At 50.6% G+C, this 22,346-nt stretch overlaps 1 protein-coding gene across 1 annotated transcript; it reads right to left on the reverse strand.

Moving 5' to 3' along the window:
* Nucleotides 1-8,405: 8,405 nt before the first annotated feature.
* On the reverse strand, nucleotides 8,406-21,744 carry LOC142431757 (carboxylesterase 3-like). Its single transcript, XM_075536720.1, has 13 exons — nucleotides 21,663-21,744; nucleotides 20,961-21,165; nucleotides 20,736-20,874; nucleotides 20,489-20,622; nucleotides 19,919-20,072; nucleotides 19,737-19,841; nucleotides 19,407-19,514; nucleotides 18,909-19,049; nucleotides 13,765-13,845; nucleotides 12,658-12,805; nucleotides 8,907-9,056; nucleotides 8,693-8,771; nucleotides 8,406-8,598 (listed from the first exon to the last, which is right to left on the reverse strand). The coding sequence occupies exons 1-13, from the start codon at nucleotides 21,742-21,744 to the stop codon at nucleotides 8,406-8,408; spliced, it is 1,719 nt and encodes a 572-aa protein (XP_075392835.1).
* Between the last annotated feature and the right edge of the window lie 602 nt (nucleotides 21,745-22,346).

Raw genomic sequence — 22,346 nt, forward strand, 5'->3', positions numbered from 1 at the left:
GATCAACAAACTCACTTCATAGCAAAAGAAGTGTGGCAGTGGGCCCATGCCCATGGAATCCTCTGGTCGTATCATGTTGCTCATCGTCCTGAAGCAGCTGGTGTGACAGAACAATGGAATGGCCTCTGAAAGACACAATTACTGTGCCGGCTAGGTGGCAACACCTTGTGGGGCTGCAGCAATGTTCTCCAGGTGTCTGTACATGCTCTAAATGAGCGGCCAATATATGGTGCTGTGTCTGCAGTATCCAGGATTCATGGGTCCAGGGACCAAGGCATGGAAGCCAAAGTGACACCACTCACTGTTACTCCTAATGATCCACCTGCAACATTTTTGCTTCCTGCCCCAGCAACCCTATGCTCTTCAGTCCTGGAGGTCATAATTCTAAAGGAAGGAACTCTCCTGCCTGGAAACAGCACAGATTCCACGGAATTGGCAGCTAAGAATGCGCCCTGGCTTCTTTGGGCTCTTCATGCCTTTGGATCAAGGGGGCTAAGCACTGAAGAACTAGTGAATGTTGTGTGTTTGTTGGTGCTAGACCGCACCCTGGCTGGCTGTCTCTTATTGTTAATGAGTGATTTGGACCTCCTGTGTTGTGCATGCCTGGTGCTCCCTTTGGAGTCTTTCCCTGAGGACTCAGGACATCCAGGATGAAAACATGGGCCACTGTTGTGTGTGTGTGTGTGTGTGTGTGTGTGTGTTAACAAGAGGCATGCAGGCTTCAGTGCGACAACACGCTGTGGTTGGACAAACTCTGCGCTCTCTTCTCTGGATGATGGAGAGGGTCCCTGTGCCCCACTGTCTATCTTCTTTATTTTCCTCCAGAGTTGCCCCGATGCTCCTCGGGACCCCGTCCACTGTGGCGCTGGACCCACATGTTTGGCTCCAACACACAGTGATTCTGCACCACAGACACAGCACCGCCCGTCCTGCTGCCAGGCTCACAGTCATTCCTGCGTGTGATTCTCCTGTAGTAGCCGCTGTATCGATCCATCTCATTGAGGATCCTCTGATTTTTCACCTGTTCTCTGACTGACCAAACAGGAAGTCCTTCTCCAAGACTTGTCTGTCAAGGTAACACATCTAAATTACAGGAGCCAGGTGTCCAAAGGACATTCTGTCTATTCTTCTTTCTACCAATATTTGTTTATGTCTCTGACACTCAGTGTAAGCCTGATTACTCTGCCAACAATATCATTGAAAGTATTTGTTCTGCACTCATTCTGACTCATGGGGCAGCACATGCAGGTGTACAAGATGATTGGAAATACCCTGGCTTGGTTCGGGCACACTGTAGAATTCAATGTGACAGACTTCCTATCATTTTAACACTTAAAAGACCACCATTTTAAGTTAGCAGAGTATTGTAGATTTTAGTAATAAGGCCTTTGTCTGATGTGTCATTGCTAAAGATGTTTTCCCAGTCCATGGACTCTCTTATTACTCCCTTGGCGAATTCTTTCGATGTACACAGGTGTTTTATCTTCATATATCCCATTTGTCAATTTGTGCCTCCTCTGTGTTTGTGTCCTTCCCTGTTTCTGATAGCCTATGTATTCCCTGTGCCAAAGTTCTCAAGTTGGTCTCAATTCCTTCATTGATGGCCCTAATAGTTTGGGGTTTAACTTCAAGATCTGTGATCCACCTTGAGTTTATTCTTGTGCATGGAATGAGATAAGGGTCTTCCTTCATTTTTCTGCAGCTACGTATCCATTTTTTCCAGCACCATAAATTGAAGAGGGCATCTGCTTTCCTCCTGCAGTCAGCATCATTGCGTCTGTTTTGTGAGATGGAGGAGGACTTTGTGGATTGATATTGGACATATGGGTTAATGGGTCAATGTTGGACTTGTGAGCTTGGGAAGCAAGGGGTTGGGATGTTTTCTTGATGCACACTTAACCTTTATATAAAACTCTCTCTTATACATGGAAAAAAAAAAGAATGGTGGCCACACATGTACAAATGTGATTGATACAATTAATGCATGGATTGTTATAAGAGCTAAAGGAGCCAATGATTTATTTAAAAATAAACAAAAAAACGCTGTCCCCTCCATGACAAAAGTAGTCTTACGAACTCAAAGTAACACCAGGTTGCTGGTTGATCTTCCTGAAGAATGGTCCCTTATTGTGTGGTCTATACTGGATTCTGCTGCTGGCAGATGGGGCGCTCAGCAGGGGTAGTAGCCAAGTTGGTGGTCTTTCGTGTCACTTGATTAATTGGCCAGAGCAGCATACGCAAATGACAGATATGTTGCCTCCAAAATCCAAAGAGATCGACGAAGCATTTTGCCTCCTGTTCAGGTGTGTGTGTGTGTGTGTGTGTTGCGGTAGGGGGGTGGGTTGGCATAGATGAAATAGTTTATCATTCACTTGAGTAGGAATATCTCAACATGCCCCAAACCACTGATCTCCTAGAAATTTTGCTCATGTGGAGGGTGCCTGAATTTTCATTGGGTTGTTTTCCTACCCTCTTGGACACAGTTGTTGTATCAATGAATCTAGAGTCCTTGATACATCTTCCTAAATAGGTCCAGTCTGCAAAATGCCAACAATATAATGGACATATTGTGGCATTGTGTGGAAGAGACAGACAGTCAAGCAACCTTCGGACTACATTATGGCACATGGCAGGAGAGTTGATGTACCTGTGGGGAAATAGAGACACTGTATTGTTGTCTTTGACAGCCGGAGGCAAACTGTTTCCGGTGGTTCCTTAGAGACTGGTGTTGAGAAGAAGGTATTGTCCAGATCAATACCCTCATACCAAGTACCAGGAGAGGTATTAATGTGCTCAAGCAATGAAACCACATGTGGAATGTCAGCTGCAATTGGAGTCACTACCTGGTGAAGTGCAGGATGATCCACCACCATTCTCCTTGATCCATCCATTTTTTTTATAAGCAAAATAGGTGAGTTAAATAGGGATGTGGCAGAAATCAGGTCCCTGCATCCTTCAGGTCTTTGATGGTGGCACTATGATGGTGGATTGAATCTCTGCAATCCTTCCAGGAATGCGGTATTGCTTTGGGTTTATTATTGCCCTAGGCAATGGCAGTTCTAATGGTGTCCACTTGGTCTTTCCTACCACAATAGCCTATTTTCCTCACTTCAGGGATCCAATATGCCAATTGCTAAGTATGTGTACTCCAATGATGCATTCGGGAACTTGGGAAATAGTGAAAAGATGACTTCAAGGGCACAAGGTGCACAGGGGCACACATCACTGGACACATACTGAGGCAGACCTAACCTAAAACTCCATGAATAACTTAACCTCCATAAGCTCTCACTCTCTTTGACGCACCTTCTAAACATTTTGGGTCTCCTGAAAGTAGTGTCAGTTCACAGCCAGATTCAGTTCAGTAACCCCTGAAAATTGGATTATTTCCCTCCCCGAATGCACAGTCACTCTGTGAAAGGCCTCAGGTCCCTTCTTCAAAGAGACCTGCCTACCCTCATTCAAGGGGCTGTGGGGCTGTAAACTGTCTCAAATCTGGGAATTGATTGAGGGGCCATGACTCTCTCTACTGGTGATTTCAGTTGAAGGGCTGTTTTTCTGACTTAGCATTCTTTTTTTTTTTTACAGTTTTATTGTCATATAATTCACATACCACACATTTCAATGATTTAAGCATAGTAAAGAGTTGTGTAATCATCACCACAATAAATTTTAGAACATTTTCTTCGTTCTTTTTTTTTAACAATTTATTGGGGCTCATACAATTCTTATCACAGTTCATACATATATGTACATCAATTGTATAAAGCACATCTGTACAGTCTTTGCCCTAATCATTTTTTTCTCCTCTTTTCTTTTTTTACATTTTATTAGGGACTCATACAACTCTTATCACAATCCATACATACACATACATCAATTGTATAAAGCACATCCATACATTCCCTGCCCCAATCATTCTCAAGGCATTTGCTCTCCACTTAAGCCCCTTGCATCAGGTCCTCTTTTTTTTTTTCCCCTCCCTCCCCTTTCCCCCCTCCCTCATGTGCCCTTGGTAATTTATACATCGTTATTTTGTCATATCTTGCCCTATCCGGAGTCTCCCTTCCCCCCTTCTCTGCTGTCCCTCTCCCAGGGAAGAGGTCACATGTGGATCCTTGTAATCAGTTCCCCCTTTCCAACCCACTCACCCTCCACTCTCCCAGCATCGTCCCTCACACCCTTGGTCCTGAAGGTATCATCCACCCTGGATTCCCTGTACCTCCAGCCCTCATATGTACCAGTGTACAGCCTCTGTCCTATCCAGCCCTGCAAGGTAGAATTTGGATCATGGTAGTTGGGGGGAGGAAGCATCCAGGATCTGGGGGAAAGCTGTGTTCTTCATCGGTACTACCTCGCACCCTAATTAACCCATCTCCTCTCCTAAACCCCTCTATGAGGGGATCTCCATTGGCCGACACTTGGGCCTTGGGTCTCCACTCTGCACTTCCCCCTTCATTTAATATGGTATATATATACATATATACATATACATATACACATATACACACATACATACACACACTTATATTTTTTTTTTGCATGATGGCTTATACCTGGTCCCTTGGCACCTCGTGATTGCACTGGCCGGTGTGCTTCTTCCATGTGGGCTTTTTTGCTTCTGAGCTAGATGGCCGCTTGTTCACCTTCAAGCCTTTAAGACCCCAGACACTATCTCTTTTGATAGCCGGGCACCATCAGCTTTCTTCACCACATTTACTTGTTCACCCACTTTGGCTCCAGCCGTTGTGTCGGGAGAGTGAGCATCATAGAGTTCCAATTTAATAAAAGAAGGTATTCATGCATTGAGGGAGTGTTTGAGTAGAGGCCCAAGGTCCTTCCGCCACCTTAATACTTGACCTACAAATATAGACACATAGATCTATTTCCCCATCCTCCTATATATATTTGCATGTGCATGTCTTTGTCTAGACCTCCATGAATGCCCTTTGACTCCTAGCTCTTTCCTCCATCTCCCTTGACTTTCCTCCTGCCCTACTACCATGCTTCGTCACCACCTGGGCTAGAGTATACCTCTTCTCTAAGCAAACTTATCCTTGATCATTTCCCACCAGGCCTGCCACTCCCCCTTCTCTACCATTTGGGGTCCCATGGTTTTCCCTTGTCCCTAGGTTTGTTAACACCACTTCCTTACCCCCCCCCCTACCCCCCACCCCAAGTCCCCCCGGAACTGTCGATCCCGTTGTTTTTCCTCCAGTTAGTTCATCCAGCCTGTCCTATTCAGACAGACCTGTGGAGACACTAACATGCACGAAAACAAGACAGAGGAAAACAAAGCAACAGTATACAACCAGACAACAAAACAACAAAAACAAACCACTGACAAAGAACAGAACAAAACAGTTCACAAGAGAAAAGCTTTTAGTTAGTTCAGGGATCGTTTGCTGGCCCTTAGGAGCGTTTTCCAGTCCAGTCTGTTGGGGCACCACACGCTGGCCCCAAAGTCCACTTTCAGCATTCCCTGGGGACCTTGCCACTCCATTCCCTTGCTGTTCCGCTACACTCACCCAGTGATTTGCCTCGATGTGGTGGGATCAGGTCAGGTGCAATTCCCACACTGTGTCTCCGGTGCTGTCCCCTGTATCACCCTTAGTCACTGATTGGCATCATTTCTCATAGTAGGGCCAGCCATGTTGTTCTCTCTGTGGACTGGCTGCTCGACTTAGCATTCTTTAGACCGTAGAGATCACATAAATATTTCACAAGTTTCCCATGTGTTTTACTCCTAGGGACACCTTGGCTAAGTAGCAAGTGCCACACAAGAGAGATTACTCCATTAACCCCGTGTTCTCACACTCTCCTTGTGTCCCCACACACACTGTCATGGACGCCGATTTACTTTTCACCCCCTCTCCCTGCTTGTGAGGACAGGGGCAAGTCCTATTGGACAGTCTTCATCTTGGATGAAAATAGAAGGCTTTCAATGTCACGTGGAGAACTTGAACTCAAAGAGAAAGAACCTGAACTTGTCCTTGGTGACAGAAAGTGGCAGGAGCTCTGGAACAATGGAGTGACACGGAGCAAAGCCTCTCTGGGGTCATGTCCATGTAAGCGCACCTTCTCAGAGCAGAACACGTCCCAATGGCAAGTGGTGGGGAGCTGACATTACTTTCTTAGGGCTCCTCTCTGCCTGGCTCTGAAACTGTCACCAAATGATCATGTGGGACTACGCAGTAGACCATATGCAACATTTATGGTCAGTTTGAGTTGCCTCTCCCTGGGCCATAAGGAGGAGCCATCTCAGATGCAGGAGCAGGGAGAATCCCGGGAGCATGTAGGAAGAAGAGCCACCAGAGGAATTAGTTTGAAATTGCTGTGTGACATGGAGGCAGCAGACACCATGACACACAGAGACCAGAGGATGAGGCCAGCAGACATTGAGACAGAGCAGAGGAGCAGCACAGAGACCATAAGGCTGTGATACAGAGCATCAGGCCGGCTTCCTGGCCATGGAGGCAGATGCCAAACGGCCATGTGGCAGGGAGGCTGAGGATTGGAAAGAGACTTGGCTGCTGGCTGAGGAGAGGTATTAGTGTAAACCTGATTACCGTATTCATGTTTTCTGATCCTGACTTGTGGTAACATGCATTAGTCTGGGTAGATTATAGAAACATAATTTATAGACACTCATATGTATAAGAAAAAGCTTGATAGACAACAGCAATTGAATATTGAGAGAACATCTCAGCGCAGTATGGATCAAGTCCATAAGACTGATATTAGTTCATATGTCCAATACCAATCTATAAATTCCTCTTCTGTCTCAGGCAATACTTGGAATAATGCCAAATGCAGGAAGATCACAGGCCACTGCGTGGAAAGTCTTCTGGATCCATTGGCAGTGGAAGTATCTCAATATTGGCAGGGCCTCCACCTGGCTCTTCCAGCTCCAGGGCTCTAGGACACTCCATATGTTATGTCACCAGGATGAGACAGCAGAGAGTGTGTCTCCCACTTCCAGGGTAGAATACAGGAATTCCAAGAATGCTCACAAGAAGACCATGCCCACACAGAGGCTCATTGGCTATTGCCTGGTTGACAAGCTAGACTCCACCCCTTCCCAAGTAGACAGGAGATTATGTTAATGCCACATCCCCATTCTGAGACCCTCTGTAAGACGGGTGGGTTGGCCCCTTCTTTCCGCTGGGACACTAGTCCACACATGCTCTTCCACCTGTAGCCTGTGGGTATTCTGGGTAGGGGTTGAGAAACACCAGTAGTTGCCCTCCCCACCTAGAAGGGGATGGAGGAAACCAGTCAAGCCACAAAGATTGAGGCTCATGGGCAGGGAGGTGGACAGCCCAGGCTGCAAGGCTCTGTCTTCTGGCAAACCCTGCTGTTCAGGGACTAAGGCTGGGCAGAACGCAAGAGGGGGTGCCATGTCCCAAGGCCGCCCTAATCCTAGTCTGAGCACTCTGGATGGAGCTCTACTCTAGGGGGGACCAGCCTGATGTCCCAGGAGTCCCTCGGGCATCCTTGAACCAATCCTCTGGGAGGACTGAGCATGACTTTTGCCCCTAAAGGGCCCAGGTTCAAATCTACAGCCACCATTCGCCAAGTGTCTCAGGCACTCACACTCTCACTGAGGTAGTGAGATGATTTTCTGTCAACTTGAAGATGTGTGAAAGTGTAGGAGTGGAATTCACCCAGTCAATCAGGTCACAGCTGATGATGCTTCCTTGGGGCTGTGTCCTTCTCATAAGGAGGATGGTGTGTACCTCCTTCTCACTCTACCACAATGCCTTCCTGCCTGCTGGTTTTCTGTGGACCACTCTCAGAGCAGCCGATGCCCTGCCATATTTCCACTGACCTTGGATCCACATGACTCTGTACCCACTGACCTGAGATCTTCCAGCATTCTGCATCATTGCATGAGGCCGTGTGCATTTGATGAGGGAGTTATGGAGTAGTGTTGGACTTCCAGACTAGAGTCAGACTGGGAAGGCCATGTTCTTGATATTTAATGACTTCTTTATATAAAGTTCTATCATATATGTATGACTGTCACTGGGTTTGTTTCTGTAGCATTAGGCTAAGGCTGTAATACACAAGACTTGGGACCACTTAGCCCCCAGACGGCAGAGGAGAGTTTCTGGAGGAAGAATGATGGAAAGAGGCTGAAAATGAGCTAGGACTGGTCATCACAGTCGGGGGAAGGTACTACAGGGACAGGGAGGAGCTTGTGCAAAGGCTCAGTGGGGGGGAGCAGTTTTGTGACATTTCAAAAGAGCCCACATCAGTCTAGGAGGAGTTGAGCCTGTTTAAGGAAATGAAACATGGCAGCCTGCAAAGAAGTGTCCACCAGCCACGGAACAAGGAGGTTTCCTTGCTGACATTCTGCCATTCCTTGTGATGACCCCAGCCCAGCAGGCCCAGGCCATGTCTCAGAGCTCCTCCTGGGCTGCCCTGTCCTTCTTCTGCTCCCACTGCGCAGTCTTGGTGGGGAGCATCTCTGCCCACAGCTGCATCCAGGATTCCCTTAGCTTCTGGCCAGTGCGTGGCTCTGTGCTGATCTGCAGATATTGTTCTGACTGGGTGAAGAGGGGCCACGTAGGCAGCCCCACGCCGTTGGGGTCCCTGGAAGGAAGGAAGAAATAGGTGTCCTGTGAGTGTTCCAGGGGCGGATCCTGAGTGGCTCTGGCGTGAGGCCAATTCTGTCGCTCAGACTCACCCTGTGCGGGCAAACTGTGTCCACTGGGCCATCATGGTGAGGCTCAGCTGCTTCTCCTCCTCTGTGGCCTCTGGGAAGGCTGGTGGGAAGGATGGACCAGTATCAGGGACAGGCGGCAACTACAGGGCCCCCATGTGTATCCATGACCTCTGCTTCTACAAGTCCCCCACTGTCCCAGAGGTCTGACTGCTTAAGGTTGCAGGTCTGTGCTTACCCAGGAGGGAACTCTCGTCCATGAGGAAGGGGCCCCCAAACACGAAGGTCAAATCAGCCCCATGGTCAGCTTTCACCCAGTCTGGCCTGAGTTTCACAAAGGAACTGGGTCGATGCTGGAATTCGTAGAAGTAGATGGGGAGACCGGAATCTGCAGAAATGGCAGGGTCAGATTTAGGCAACCCCAACCTGATCAGACCCTGCCTTTGGCCCAACAAGCCGGTCAGATCTGTTGGGGAGTGAAATTTCTTTCTTTATTTTTTTAAAAATAATTTTATTGGGGCTTTTACATCTCTTATCACAATCCATATATTCATCCAGTATGTCAAGCACATTTGCACATATGCTGCCATCATTTTCAAAGCATTCTCTTCCCACTTGAGCCCCTGATATCAACTACCCATTTCTTCCCCCTTCCCTACCCCTTGCGCACACTCCCTCACACACATATCTTACATATTCCTCTGTCAGCCCTCCCCAACTTTTCCATTATTCATCCCCTTGGGAGGGTTTCTAGTTTTCCCTTGTGATAAATTCCCCCTTTCTTACCCCACCATCCCTTAATTCTGTTGGTAGCTCTACTCTCATTGTTGGCCCTGAGGGGTTTATCTGTCCTGGATTCCCTGTGTTACGGGCTCTTATCTGTAGCAATATGCATACTGTGGTCTAATCTGATTTGTAAAGTAAAATTCAGGTCATGATAGTGAGGGAAGGAAGCACCAAAAAACTAGAGGAAAATTGTGTGTTTCATCAGGTTACACTGCACCCTGACTGGCTCAATCTCTTCCCTGTAACCCCTCTGTGTGGGGATCACCAATTAGCTACAGATGAGCATTGGGTTTCCTCTCCTTGCCTCCCTCCCCATTCACCTTGAGTATGGTTTTGTTCTGGGTCTTAGATGCCTGATACCTGACCCCATTGACACCTCATGACCACACAAGCTGGTGTGCTTCATGCAGTGGGCTTTGTTGCTTCTGAACTAGATGGCTGCTTGTTTGTTTTCAAGCCTTTAAGATCTCAGATGCTATAACTTTTGATAGCCAGGCACCATCAGCTTTCTTCACCACATTTGCTTATGCACCCACTTTGTCCTCAGCGATCATGTGGGGAAGGTGAGCATCACAGAGTGCCAGATTGTTCGAACAAAGTGTTTTTATGTTGAGGAAATACTTGAGATGAGGTCCAATATCCATCTGCAACCTTAATTCTTAACATATAGATATGAGTTCATAGTTCTAGTCCCCCGTTGTTTTATATATCCATATATATATACATGCCTATGTTTAGAACTCTATAAATGTCTTTTGCCTGCTGGTTCTTTCCTCTAGTTCCTTTTATTTTCCTCCTGTTCCACCCTCATGTTCGGCCTTCATTCGGGTTTAGTAATTCCTTGCTGGTACATTGGCCTTGATTAAGCCCCACGAGGCATCCTACAACTTTCCTTCCATTGATGATAGTTCACTTGTTGTTCCCTTGTCCCTGAGTTGGTTCCCCAGCCCTCTTCCTTTGGCCCACCTCCCTTTCTCCCGTATCGCCCCAGAACCATTGGTCTCATTCTTTCCATCTCTGAATTATTTATCCTGCCTATCTTATCTACATAGATATGCAGACATGTTAATAAGTGCAAGAACCAGGCAAAGCCAAATAAAACAATTGAGGATGTCAATACCAAGAAAACAAGAATAACAAACAAAAACAAAATAACAATAATAAGAAAGGCACTGGCAAAAATAGAAAAGCCTATAAATAGCTCAAGGTTGGCAATTACGAGTGTTTTCTAGTCAAGTCGTGGGGTGTCACAGTCTGTCCCCAAAGTCTATTTTTGGTATTCTCCTGGGGTTTCATCACTCTGCTCCCCCTGCTGCTCTGCTGCGTGCCCTCAGAGCCTCGCCCCAGTGTGATGGGTCAGACCATGCACTACCCCCGCACTGGGTCTCCAGTGCTGTCCCCCGCAGCGCCACGGTTCAATGAGGGATGTCATGTCTCCTGGTGGGGCCAGCCCTATGGTTCTCTGTGTGCTGTCTGCTCTGAGCAGGAAAATTACCCTTGGAGCTTAGTGGTCCAAGATGTTCTCTGGGGTAAAATTTCTTCATATGCCTCATGGACTCAGCCTCAGGAATGATACCACATGTATGGGTGGGACTAGGCAAACAGGTGTGTAATACTAATGGAGGGGACTGGTCAGTTTTTATTCCCAACCCACTGGCTGTAAAGATGAGTGATCTGGGAAGAGCAGAGGTGGGGCATGCTGACAACCTTGGCAAAGCATGTCCAAGACCTTTGTCTGAGTTGTGGGGGCCACTGAGATCAGATACTTGAGAGACTGGGCACAGAGCCTCAGAAAAACAGCGCCAAGACTATGTTACTTGGAGACTGGAGACTAAGGGACTGTGAGACAGAGTGACAAGCAAGATGACCTCCTGATCCATGGAAGCCAAGGGACCATATAGCTGAGAGATTAAGAACGAGAGAGAGAGAGCCGTAGCTGGTGTATAGGAGAACAATGACTGTGTCCCTACCATGTGCTGCTCTGGACTTGGGATAGCCTACTGCCTCCCCTAAAAACCCCCCTTAACTGTGAATCTCCTCTGTGACTTCTATGGGGGCAATTGCAAGGAATTATTGACCCCAGCAGAAATGTAGAGGAGCTTGGGAAGAATGGTTGGTGTCAGAAGGGGTTGTCTATCCGCTGGCTCTTGGTAATAGGGAAGCCAATGGAGGTGAGGGACTTTGAGTGCATTGCTGCTTGTTGGAATATCAATACCAGAAAGAATAGTGGTGGTGACCAGGGCTATCAGGGAACCCTGAGGGAGCTTGGACTCAGTGCTGGGCCCCATGCTGTGCGCTTTGTTGGGGTAATCCATTTCCTGCTCAGGGCTCTCTCACAGGTTAGACTGTTATCATCCATCCTACAACTGAGGAAGCAGCCATGGATGTGTCAGGACCCTCCGCCTTTCTAGGGCTCTCTGGGCTCATCCTGCAGGCTGGGGAGTGGGGGAGCAAGAGTGCTCTCCCAGGAGAAGTGTCCAAAGAGGAAGGCGCTCATCTCTGAATCCCCAGGAACTAGTGTGGGGCCTGCTGATGACCTCTGTCAAGTCACAGCAGCTGCCCAGGTCTGGGTTCATTTCCTCTTCTTCAAAGTGCCCTCCTGGGTCGTCTGATGATTCTAGGTCAACTGGAAGACTAATGAAAGTGTAGATGTGAAGGCCAACCTTCCAGTCAGGTCACAGCCTGGTAATGCCTCTTAAGGGCGTTTCCTTCTAAGTGAGAGAACTGCAAACCTCCTCCTCGCCCTCTGGACCTTGCAGCTTCCTGTGGGCTACACCTCTGCCACTGACCTGGCAGTGTCCTGCCATGTTTCCACAAATATTGGATCCACGGAGCTCCCTCACCTCCAGTCTGTGACTTCTGCATGATTGCATGTGGTGCACTGAGTCTGAGGAGAGGTTCATAGACAAGTATAGAACCTATGGACTTGAGTTGGACAGGGCTGGGATCCCTTTTTGGACTATTGAATTACATCTTGGTATAAAGTTCTTTCCTACACATTGATGAGTGTCACCGGACTTGTCTCCTAGACAATTGAGCCTAACACATCGCCACAGCTGATTCTCCTTTCTGGGCTACTGCATCCCAGCGTGCTGGCCCCAGGTCTCAGGGAGAGCCTGTCTCCTATCACAGTCAAGTCCCCAGTGATGACCCTTTTCCTGAGTCAGACTGAGAGGTGGACAGAGAGACAGGGTAAAGCTCACCTCGGAGGCTTCTTGAGAAGTTCAATGTGGGAAAGTTGAAGATACCATCACTCAGCAAGTGCAGAACAGCATCACGTTTGGTGCCTGGGTCCCAGCTGTTGCCCATGTATTCATCTATGATGGTGCGCATCTGCTCTGGGGGGATGTCCTGGGGCAGGAGACCAGGCTCAGGTGTGTTAGGGTCCCATGCTTATGTAAGACCCTCCTGGGAAAAACCACCCTTCCTGCCTGGCCTCCATGTCCCTGGGTGTCACTCTGTGTATCTGTATTCTCTGTCATGGATGTTCTCGGTGGATTATGGGAATGATGAGCTCATGTTTGGAGTCAAAGACCAGGTCAGTGATCACTGTCTGGTGGAGGGACCTCACCCTGGTCAGTGAGTTTCTCTCTGAGTCAGTTCAGGCAGTAGGGTAGTGTGTGAAATCACCAACAGGTGGGCTGGCTCCGGGCAGGTGCTCCATTTCAGTTCATGTGAATCAGTCATACAACACATGAGGCCTCTCTATGCTCCAGAGAACAAGGAGGAGGGTGTGTGGATGGAGAAGCCTCGGGTTTCCCAAAGCCAGAAAAGTACATCGGCCTAGTCCCTCTGGGTACCAACTCCATGGGAACCACTTCATAGGCAGCCTCTGGTCTGCTTAAACTCTGCTGGGTCTGAAGTAGCATCCCCATTTACAGGGGAAGCAACCTGCTGAGGGGTTAGGAGGACTGTGGGCAAGTGACTGCCTTGGGGTCTGTTCTGGGGCCACCTAGCTCCACATGTGACAACATGGTCTTAGTAGAGTTGGTTCACGGTCTGACTTTGTCCCCTAGCACACCATACACTGTGCTGCAGAGGGTTGTCATGGTGATTGTGATAGATAATCACTTGTCTTACTTGTTCAGCGTGGGGACTGGTCAATGAGAGATGCTCTGTAAGAGGCAAATTCTCCAGTGATGATGCTGATGAACTCAATGTGAGATCAGGTCCTGATTGGAGCCCAGATTCATCATTGGGACCAAGGACTTGGTAGTCGGTGGGCAATGGTGGGTTTTTGGAAAGAAAGGGTAGTGAGCATGCTGGGCTGGACACCCCTAGTCACTCCTCCCCCCTGGCATCTGTCTCACCATTTCAGCCATTACAGGCCTCAAGGTTGTCAGCATGTCCTCTGGGCTCATCTGCTCAATCTGATCCAGGAAACCCCAGTCCTGCAGGGACACCAAGTTTCTCTCAGTGCAACCTGACCACTGTGCCCCAGCAGAGCCCCAGTCAGGTGAGCATGCACAGCCTATGTCCACATGCCAGAGTGACCAAAGCCCGAGTCCACGGCCCACCACAATGAGCCCCATCCCGGTGAAAGTAGCAAGTGATTGGCACAAGAGAGGAGAGAGAAATGGTTTGTTCCACATTTTCATAAAGCAACATCAATATCCCTGAATCCAACTACGCAGGCTACAGGAAAGATTGAGAATGTTACGTGTGTCTAATGACGCAGTTGAAAGAACACAGACCGCAGCGCCTGACTGCCTGTGTTCAAATCCCAGTTCTGACACTCATTTCTGTGCCTCAGTTTACTACTCTGTCACAGAGGGATGAAAACATCTGCCTTTAAGCACTGTTGTGTGCACTGAGTGAGTGAGCACACCTGGAGGCCCTGGCATGCAGTGATCACTACCGGTCTAGACTGTATTCAGGGTCATACTTCAGCCCTCAACAAGGACAAGACAAATAACATCATTAAGCCATGAGCAAGTCAGCCTGAACACATATCTCCCAAGAAGAGATCCAGGAGGTCAAGGAACTCAGGAAAAGAGGCTGGCTGTCATTAGCCAGTGCAGAGATGTGATCCAACACAGTGATGAGATTCATCTTACTGCAGCCTTCCTGAGAAAGCTCACAAAAGAGGCAACTAGGAATGCTGGTGAGGCTCTGGACGGACATACCCCACACACTCTGCCGGTGGGACGGACAAATGTTCGGCTATGCTGTGCAATAGCCAAGCATTTCTTTTAAAAATTGGAAAAAGAAATGTCCTGTGACCCGGCACACACTCTCTATTTGGATTATATCCCGCAGACATAAGATCCACAACACCCATCAGCCAGAATCCGACCCAGGGTCCCCATAGTGATTCACCATTGCCAGATGGAAGAAGAATTAGTGTGAAGGGGACGATGAGAAGGACCCTCTGATTGACCAAACCCCAGTCTGCCCCAGCCCCCATCTATACGGCATTTCTCAGGCGAGCAGCGGTTCTGCTTTGTTTGTTTTTGATTGTCTACTGTAGGCCTTACATGGGTAATTCCGCCACTTTCACTTCCGGTTCTGGAAATCATGGTTGGTCATGGAAGTCATGATGAAACAACATGGGAGTTAAACTTTCCACGTTCCCTGCTCAGAGCCTCAGCTGCAGCCTTCATTGGGTTTTCAAGTGCCTTCCTGATTTGGGCAAGTCCCCGAGGAAGGGAGTTTGACAGTTACTGTACACTGCTGACCACTGTCTGCCCATGGTCCTGCCTGGACACCACAGTCGTTGGTGCAAAATGCCCTTCATGCAGCTGGATGGAGTCTGACTGGGAAGAGAGATGACGGTGCTCATCCATGGAAGAATGGGTAAACCTACAAGAGTGTCTGCTCATACTGCACCCTAAGAGTAATGATTGCTCAGAACAGCTCGTAACATGGGGAAGCCTGGGGGGCATCGTGCTGAGAGAAATAAGCCAAATAAGCCCATCACAGAAGGTCAAAATTACATGAAATCTCTGCTGCCGAAAGCCCAGGTAAGTCTTTCACAAGAATGTAAATGTACTCTGATGGTCACCAAAAGAGGAAGGAACAGAGAGAGTGCATTAAGTGACTGGAGGGTAGACATCTACTCACACGGGTGACAGGCAGACACTATCCAGTCAGCGCGAGATCAGCAACTCTGATGGAAACAGTGAAGATGCTGAGAGGAGAGCACAAATTAAAGACAACAGAGTCCAGTGCTGTGGACACACTGTCCTACAATGATGGGGATGCAAGGGGCGATGCCTGGATGGACACACAGGCTGGAAGGTGAAGGAGGGACTGTAGTACTATACCCATGGATAAATGTGGATTGAACAGAGAATATTTTTCGACGTGCATCTGTCTACGCAGCAAATATATCACAGAATGTGTTGGAGCCTCAGGGGACAAAATGGTGAAAAATATTCAGGCAAAAAAGAAACACCTTGAAGGAGGAGTCAACAGGTCTGGGGTTCAGGACCATGATCTTCTGGACACTAAGGTCAACTGACATGCCGTAGCCCACGAAGACAATGTTCTACCCCTACTTTAGGGAGCAGCAAGTGGGTCTTAAAAGTCTGTGAGCAGCATCTAAGATACAAATATTAATGTCTACCGGCCAGGGAAAGAAGAGTGAAGAACATCAAGGATTTGGGGAAACATTTAGTCCAGGAGATGAATGGACCACGGGAATTTCATTCCTCATGACTCTGAGTTCAGAGAACTAAATGGAGCCCTGCTACTGCTTCCAGTGGATCAGAAAAGGATCACAGAAGAATGTCCTGGAGAGAGCGGAAGAAGAGGTGGAGCAGCCTCGACATCATAAAGAGGATGTGACTTTAGCAAGGTCTGAGAGGGGCACCAGTGTCCTCCAATGAACCCTGGTCCCAAGGACCCCAGAAAGGATGCCAGTCACCGTCTGCCTGGGCCCCTTGTAGAAGTGAGCTGTGCATGCAGAGGACAGCTGAAGGACAGGACTCCATGGCTCAATGTCCATTGATGACCACGGGGCTCTTCTGGTTAGGGGTGTGGTAGTGTCAGGAGGAAGTCAGATTCCTACAAATCTGAGAGGATTAAAGAATCAAAAACTCCCAATTCGGAAGCCCGCAAAAATTTGGTCACAAGATGCAATGATGCTCCTTGACTTTGAAGGCTCTTCTCTTTCAGTGCCCCTCCTCCCTGGTGTCCACTCTGCCCGAGGTGGCTGGTAGAACAGGACAAGGACCCAATGTTGGGGGGACAACAATTTCACCACACAGCTGACCAGTGTCACTCAAAACTTTCAAACCCATCAAACACAACGCAAGTCTAGGACACTGTCACAGCGAATGCTCTGCTCGCAGAGGTGCTGCCTCAATGTAAAATAGAATTCTGAAAAACTAAGGAAATCAGAACCATCGTGAATCACAATGATGTGTCCACATCAGGTCATCAACTAGATGATCACGTGGCCATCACTTCCAACTGCTCTGAAGAAGATGATCTTAGAAAGTCTCAGAAAGAGTCAGAGAACTGTGGGAAACACAGGTCAACGTCCCTACAGACATGAGGTTTACTGGTCAACTGGAGACTGGAGAAATCCCCAGACTGTGGCCCCATGGCCCTCCAGTGCGGGTCCTGAACTCCCTGCTGGTAGCCCATTTTTCAATCAGACAGTAGGAAGGAAGGGAAGGGGAGGAATGAGACCAATGACTTAGGAACACCGTGGAGTAATCTCCCACTGGACATCGTCCAGGACAACGTTCAGAGGGTGTCGGAAAGAAGGAAGGATGGACACAGACACAGGAAACAGAGAGGAAGTGAGAGATGTGATGTTACACTGCGGGGATTGCAATCAATGACGTGGAACAAAGTAAGCACGAATAGTTGAGTAGAAACGTGCTCTGCTCTGTAAGCTTGCCTTGAATCACCATGAAAACATTTTAAGTTACGTTTAAGATTCCTAGGCTCGTTGTTAACTTTTGTGAGGACAAGAACAAAACGTTCACTGATAATATCAGCACAAAGCGTTCACACTGAAAAGAAAATGTTTGTCTCCAGTAGGAATGAGTGAACGTGACCTGATCCACGGACGTTAACGTGTCGGAACTTGTAAGAAGCTGTGTGCTTTAGAAGTGGGAGTTCCATGGCCTCTCAGCGACAGCTTGATAAAACCGCCGTTTGACAAAATGTGGCACCAACTGGGCCCAGGTGGCACTGCCCCCAGAAGATGCATGTTGCTGGCACCAGCGCACATGGGCACAGGGTATTCAGACAAGCACAGCCACACGGGAGATGTGCACAGATCTCCAGTGCAGTACGAGCTACTTTCAGGGTGAAAACATCCACCAGAGTCGGTCGTCAACACAGCATCTCAAACCCCAACCCAAACCCGTGTCAACAAGTGGACTGGGGCTCATGATGACCCATACAGGACAGAGTCCTACAGTCCACAGTGCTTACCAGCCTGTCAATCTTTACATTGTTCTGTGGGGCAGCTGGTGACTCTGAATGGAAAACTCTTTCAGGTAGGAGCCTAGCATGGTAACCACTGGGCCCCCAGGGTGCTCAGCCCAGGATCTGGTTGCCTAAAAATAGATAACAGTTCCTCAGGGGCTGGCAGGAGGGTGCCAGAAGGGCAGCCCCAGTGGGACGCCAGCGCCACTGTAGCACTAATTTCTGGACCTGCAGTCTAGGCACAGCAGTCCACACTGCGCTGGTTCTGGTTCTGGAGAAACAGCCCCACTGCTTGGTGCCTGCCAGGGTCTAGGTCTCTGTGTGGCCTGAGTCATCTCTGTCTTTACACACACACACACACACACACACACACACACACACAACCACACACACAGAGCCCTAATCCAGAAACTTCTTGAATCCTGAGTCCCACAATGGCAGGAGAGACTCACAACAAGCACCCAGGTGCATTCTGTGGACAACTCAAAGGAACAGGTCACTGTGGACCAAAGCCGTGCAGGTTGAGATGCCCACTGCACTGTTGGCCCCCGCACTGAGCCCCCTGAAGAAGGAGACTGGAGACGGGACCCTGCTTTGTGGAATGGATGGCCATCCTTGAGGGTGACACAGGCTGACCTCACCATGCAGATGCAGCAGAAAGGGATGCTGGGAGCCCTGTGCACCTGGAAGGAGCCCGGGTCCTGCATCCCCAGCACCTGGATGCAGGAATCCTGCCAGGGAGCTGCCTCCTCTGAGGCAGAGTGACATGAGCTAGCTCCTCAGAGCCTGATGTATAAACCAGACAGCCAGACGGCACTTCCTGAGAGCAGCACGGTCCTGAAAGTCCCCTTCACAAAAGCTGGTCTCCAAGAAGGGAGCACTTGTTTGGTGCCTAGGAAGCTCTAGCTGGACGGCCTTCTCCAAGTCCCTTAAGCCTCCCTGGTGCTGGGCTTTCTTACTTCTCAAGTGGGGACAACAGTTCCTAGTTCATTAGACTGTGCAGTCGGGGTGACAGAAGACTGGCCTATGTGGGCCTTGGAGGACACAGCACCATGAGGACACTAACCCTAGGAAGGAGCCAGCTCATCTCATGATTGGTGACACCCAGGAGGAAGGGCACCTGCTGGAACTGCTTTTCTGCCAGGAGCTCCTTGGGGCTCTTGGGAAAGAAGGCACCATCCACAGTGTTGGGAATGAACTTCATTTTCTGCAGGAGAAAGCAAGCCAGGACCACCAAGTCAGACCCAAGTGGGAGCCAGGGGCCACCTGGGCCCGTGCCTGAGCTGCTGAGCTTGGAGGGAAAGTGAGGGGATAAAGGGCACCTGGGGGAGGAGCCAAAGGCACAGAGGGGTGTGCAGTGAGCCTCTGATCCGGACTCAGGACTCCCCTGAGGCCGCCATGGCCCTCTGCTGTCCCCTGCTCTAGCTGGGCTTTCACCTCCTTCCCCCCTTAGGGGCTGACCCAGGCCCCACCCCAGAACCTAACTGCTCCTCTGCTCCCGTAGGAACAAAACTTGACCCCTCTGAGCCTTGGCCCTCCCCTGTCCCCAAGGACGCAGGTGTACCTTCTGGGACTCGGCGGTAAGGACCATGTCTTCAGCTGGCTTCAGCCGGAGGCACTGCAACATCTCAGCGCTGGAGCTGGACCTGCAGGCCACGGAGTCTGCGAAGGCCTGGGGACAGCCAAAGAGGTCCTCTTCCCTCGGCCATGCACCCGCCTCCACCTGCCTGCCCTCTGTGACTGCAATCGCTGTTCCCCCTGCGCTCCCATGGTCCCTATGCTGTCCTCATGCTAGTGGTCTGGCTCTGTCCACAGTGCTTGTGTCCTGAACCCCGGGGCGAGGGGTCAGGTACCCACAGGGGGTTGGTTTCAGCGGAGTGAAGAGGACTCTGACCTTAGCCAGGGACAGCGGGTTGGGATTCAGGAACCCTGGGACAGTGATGACTCCGCTCTGAGCAATGGCTCTGTGGAACAGCCCCTGAGCCAGCGGGGACAGGACCTGGGGCGGCAGGGAGAACACAGTGACCAAGGGGACAGGGTCCCCCAACCCTCACCCCAAGCTGAGTGCACACTCACCAGTGCAGAAACAATCATGGCACCGGCAGACCCTCCAAAGATGGTGACACAGTTGGGGTCACCTCCGAAAGGGGAGATGTTCCCCTGCACCCAGCGCAGTGCAGCCACCACATCGAGGAGGCCCCAGTTGCCTGGGGCGTGGCTGTCCCCAGTGCTGGCGGGAGGGAAGGGCAGTGGTCAGTGCGGTCTCCTCTCCTGGCAGACGTCTCTGCAGCTTGGTCTAGACCAGCACCCAGCACACCAGGTCTCCTCTTCTGGGGCTGGCTGGGCTCTAAGCCAAGTTGTGTGCACCCGTGCCTCCAATGTGTGATGATTGGCCAAGCTGGGCAGTCAGCCAGCACAGGCTCTCAAGGGACTGCAGGAGTCTGCTGGTCTCTGTGCCAAGCCACTTTGGAACCCTGACCCACCCCAGGAGACCAGCTTGTGCCTCATGAGCCATGTTCATGATCAACTCTGCCATTGGCTGGCTTCCTTCCCAGGGTGAGGCCTCAAACAGCACCCTAGCCTCCTTCAGGATATTGGCCTCCCTCTCCTCCCTGAGCCACGCAGTCCTCCAGGTGGGCTTCTCACCTGAGGAACCCAGGGAACCCTAGGCGGTACTGGATTGTGACCACCACCACGTCCCCGAAGGCGGCCAGGGCTGACCCGTCATAGGAGGTGGCGGCTCCAATCAAGAATGAGCCCCCATGGATCCGAACCATCACCTGCAGAGATGGTCATGCACATGGGTGTTTGGGGCAGGTTGCGGGCAGGGAGGGACAGTAGCCTGTGCCGCTTGGGCTGAGCAGGCTGGTGGACAGGCCCTGGATTTGCTCACCGGCCTCCTGGGCCCTGCAGCACCCCCAGCTGGGCGGTAGATGTTGAGCAGCAGGCAGTCCTCGGAAATGGAGAAGACCCTGTGCTTTCCATTCAGCAGGAACCTGGAGTTGTTCATTTTCTCCACATTCTGCAGACACCTGAGCCCAGAGAGCACGCGGGCAGCCAGTCAGCCCAGCAGATGGACTCTACCTGGCCTGCCTGCCCTCCATGCCCAGGTACTCACATCGGGGGCTCTGTGCTTGCATCCCACATGCCGTCCCAGGGCTGTGCTGGGCGTGGCGCTGAGAACCGGCCTGGTCCCACTGGAGCCTGGGCAAACGGGATGCCCAGGAAGACATCCACGAGGACAGCAGTGCCCTTCACTGCCACCTGCCGGCCTCGCACTCGACCCTGGGCTGTGAGCACTTCAGGCTGAGGGTCTCCGGGATCTGAGGACGGAGCAGTGGGTCTGGTGAGTGTGTGGCTTTGCCAAGAGGTGGACAACAGGTGCTCTCCATGCACGCAGCACTCCTAGGGCCTACGGCGTCCAGCCCTGTGGCCTCACCTGCCTGCTGCCTTGTAAGACAGGCCCCGGCCCCCTGGACTCCTTTCTCCCTGCCTTGGCCTCACTGGATGCCCCTCCAGGCCAAACTTAAGCAGAGGAACCAGGCTCTCCTGGCCCGAGTCCTGCTGTGTGACCTTGGCTCAGCCACTGCCCTCTCTGAGCATCAAGGTTCTCTTTGGCTAGCTGGGACCAATCTTGGGCAGGCTGCTGTGAGGATACATGAGGTGGCCAAACATCCCCACAGCAGAGGATTCACCCTTCAATTGCAGATCCCATTCCTGAGCTGGCTTCCCACCCTGTTGTGTTGCCCACCACACTCATATCCCCTTCTCCCAGGGGCTCCCACCTGTCAGAAGCTCAGGCCTGACAGGTGTAACCTACCTGTGGGCATGGTGGGGAGTGCCAGCAGCAGACAGGCCACCCAGACCTGGGCCTTCACCCGCACTCTGACCTTAATCTCCATGCTCCGGCTCTCCCCAGACTGTGGTCAGGATGGCTGGTGCAGTGAGATTGCCCTTCATTCGGTATGAACTCTAGAGTGGACTCTTGGGAAAGACCGGCCCGCCCACCTGGCAGGAGCCCAAGCCCACTGTGAGGAGGCGGGGTTGGGCATGGAGCCCTAACCAGGTGTGGATGGCCGGTACCCTGACACATGGAGAGCCCGTCTTCTGCAGGCCTCAACGCAAACCCCACCTCTCCTGCCGGCAATTCCTGCTCTTGGTCACGCACCACAGATGCAAATACCACTGACCTGAGCCACAAGTCACCAATGGCCCTGCACTATGGCTGAAAGGGTCCACAGGCCAGCCAGGGAGGTGCCTGTGTTCCCATGCAAGGAGCAGCACTGAAGGGGGTGTCCTCGCACAACTGCTTACTTTTGGACCAGGAGGCGAGGGTTCCCGACACCTGAGCTGCAGGGGGCCAGGGTGAGAGTTGGGGTGACTGTGTAGTCCCACTTCCTTAGAGGAGCCTGAAGTGAAGGGGGAGATGCAGGGCCCTCCCCTCTAGGGGCCCTGTGACTTCCCGTGGCTTGGGAGGTGTTAGAAAAAATCAGACTCTAACAAC

This window comes from Tenrec ecaudatus, chromosome 18 (assembly GCF_050624435.1).
Source record: "Tenrec ecaudatus isolate mTenEca1 chromosome 18, mTenEca1.hap1, whole genome shotgun sequence".
NCBI classification, from domain to species: domain Eukaryota; kingdom Metazoa; phylum Chordata; class Mammalia; order Afrosoricida; family Tenrecidae; genus Tenrec; species Tenrec ecaudatus.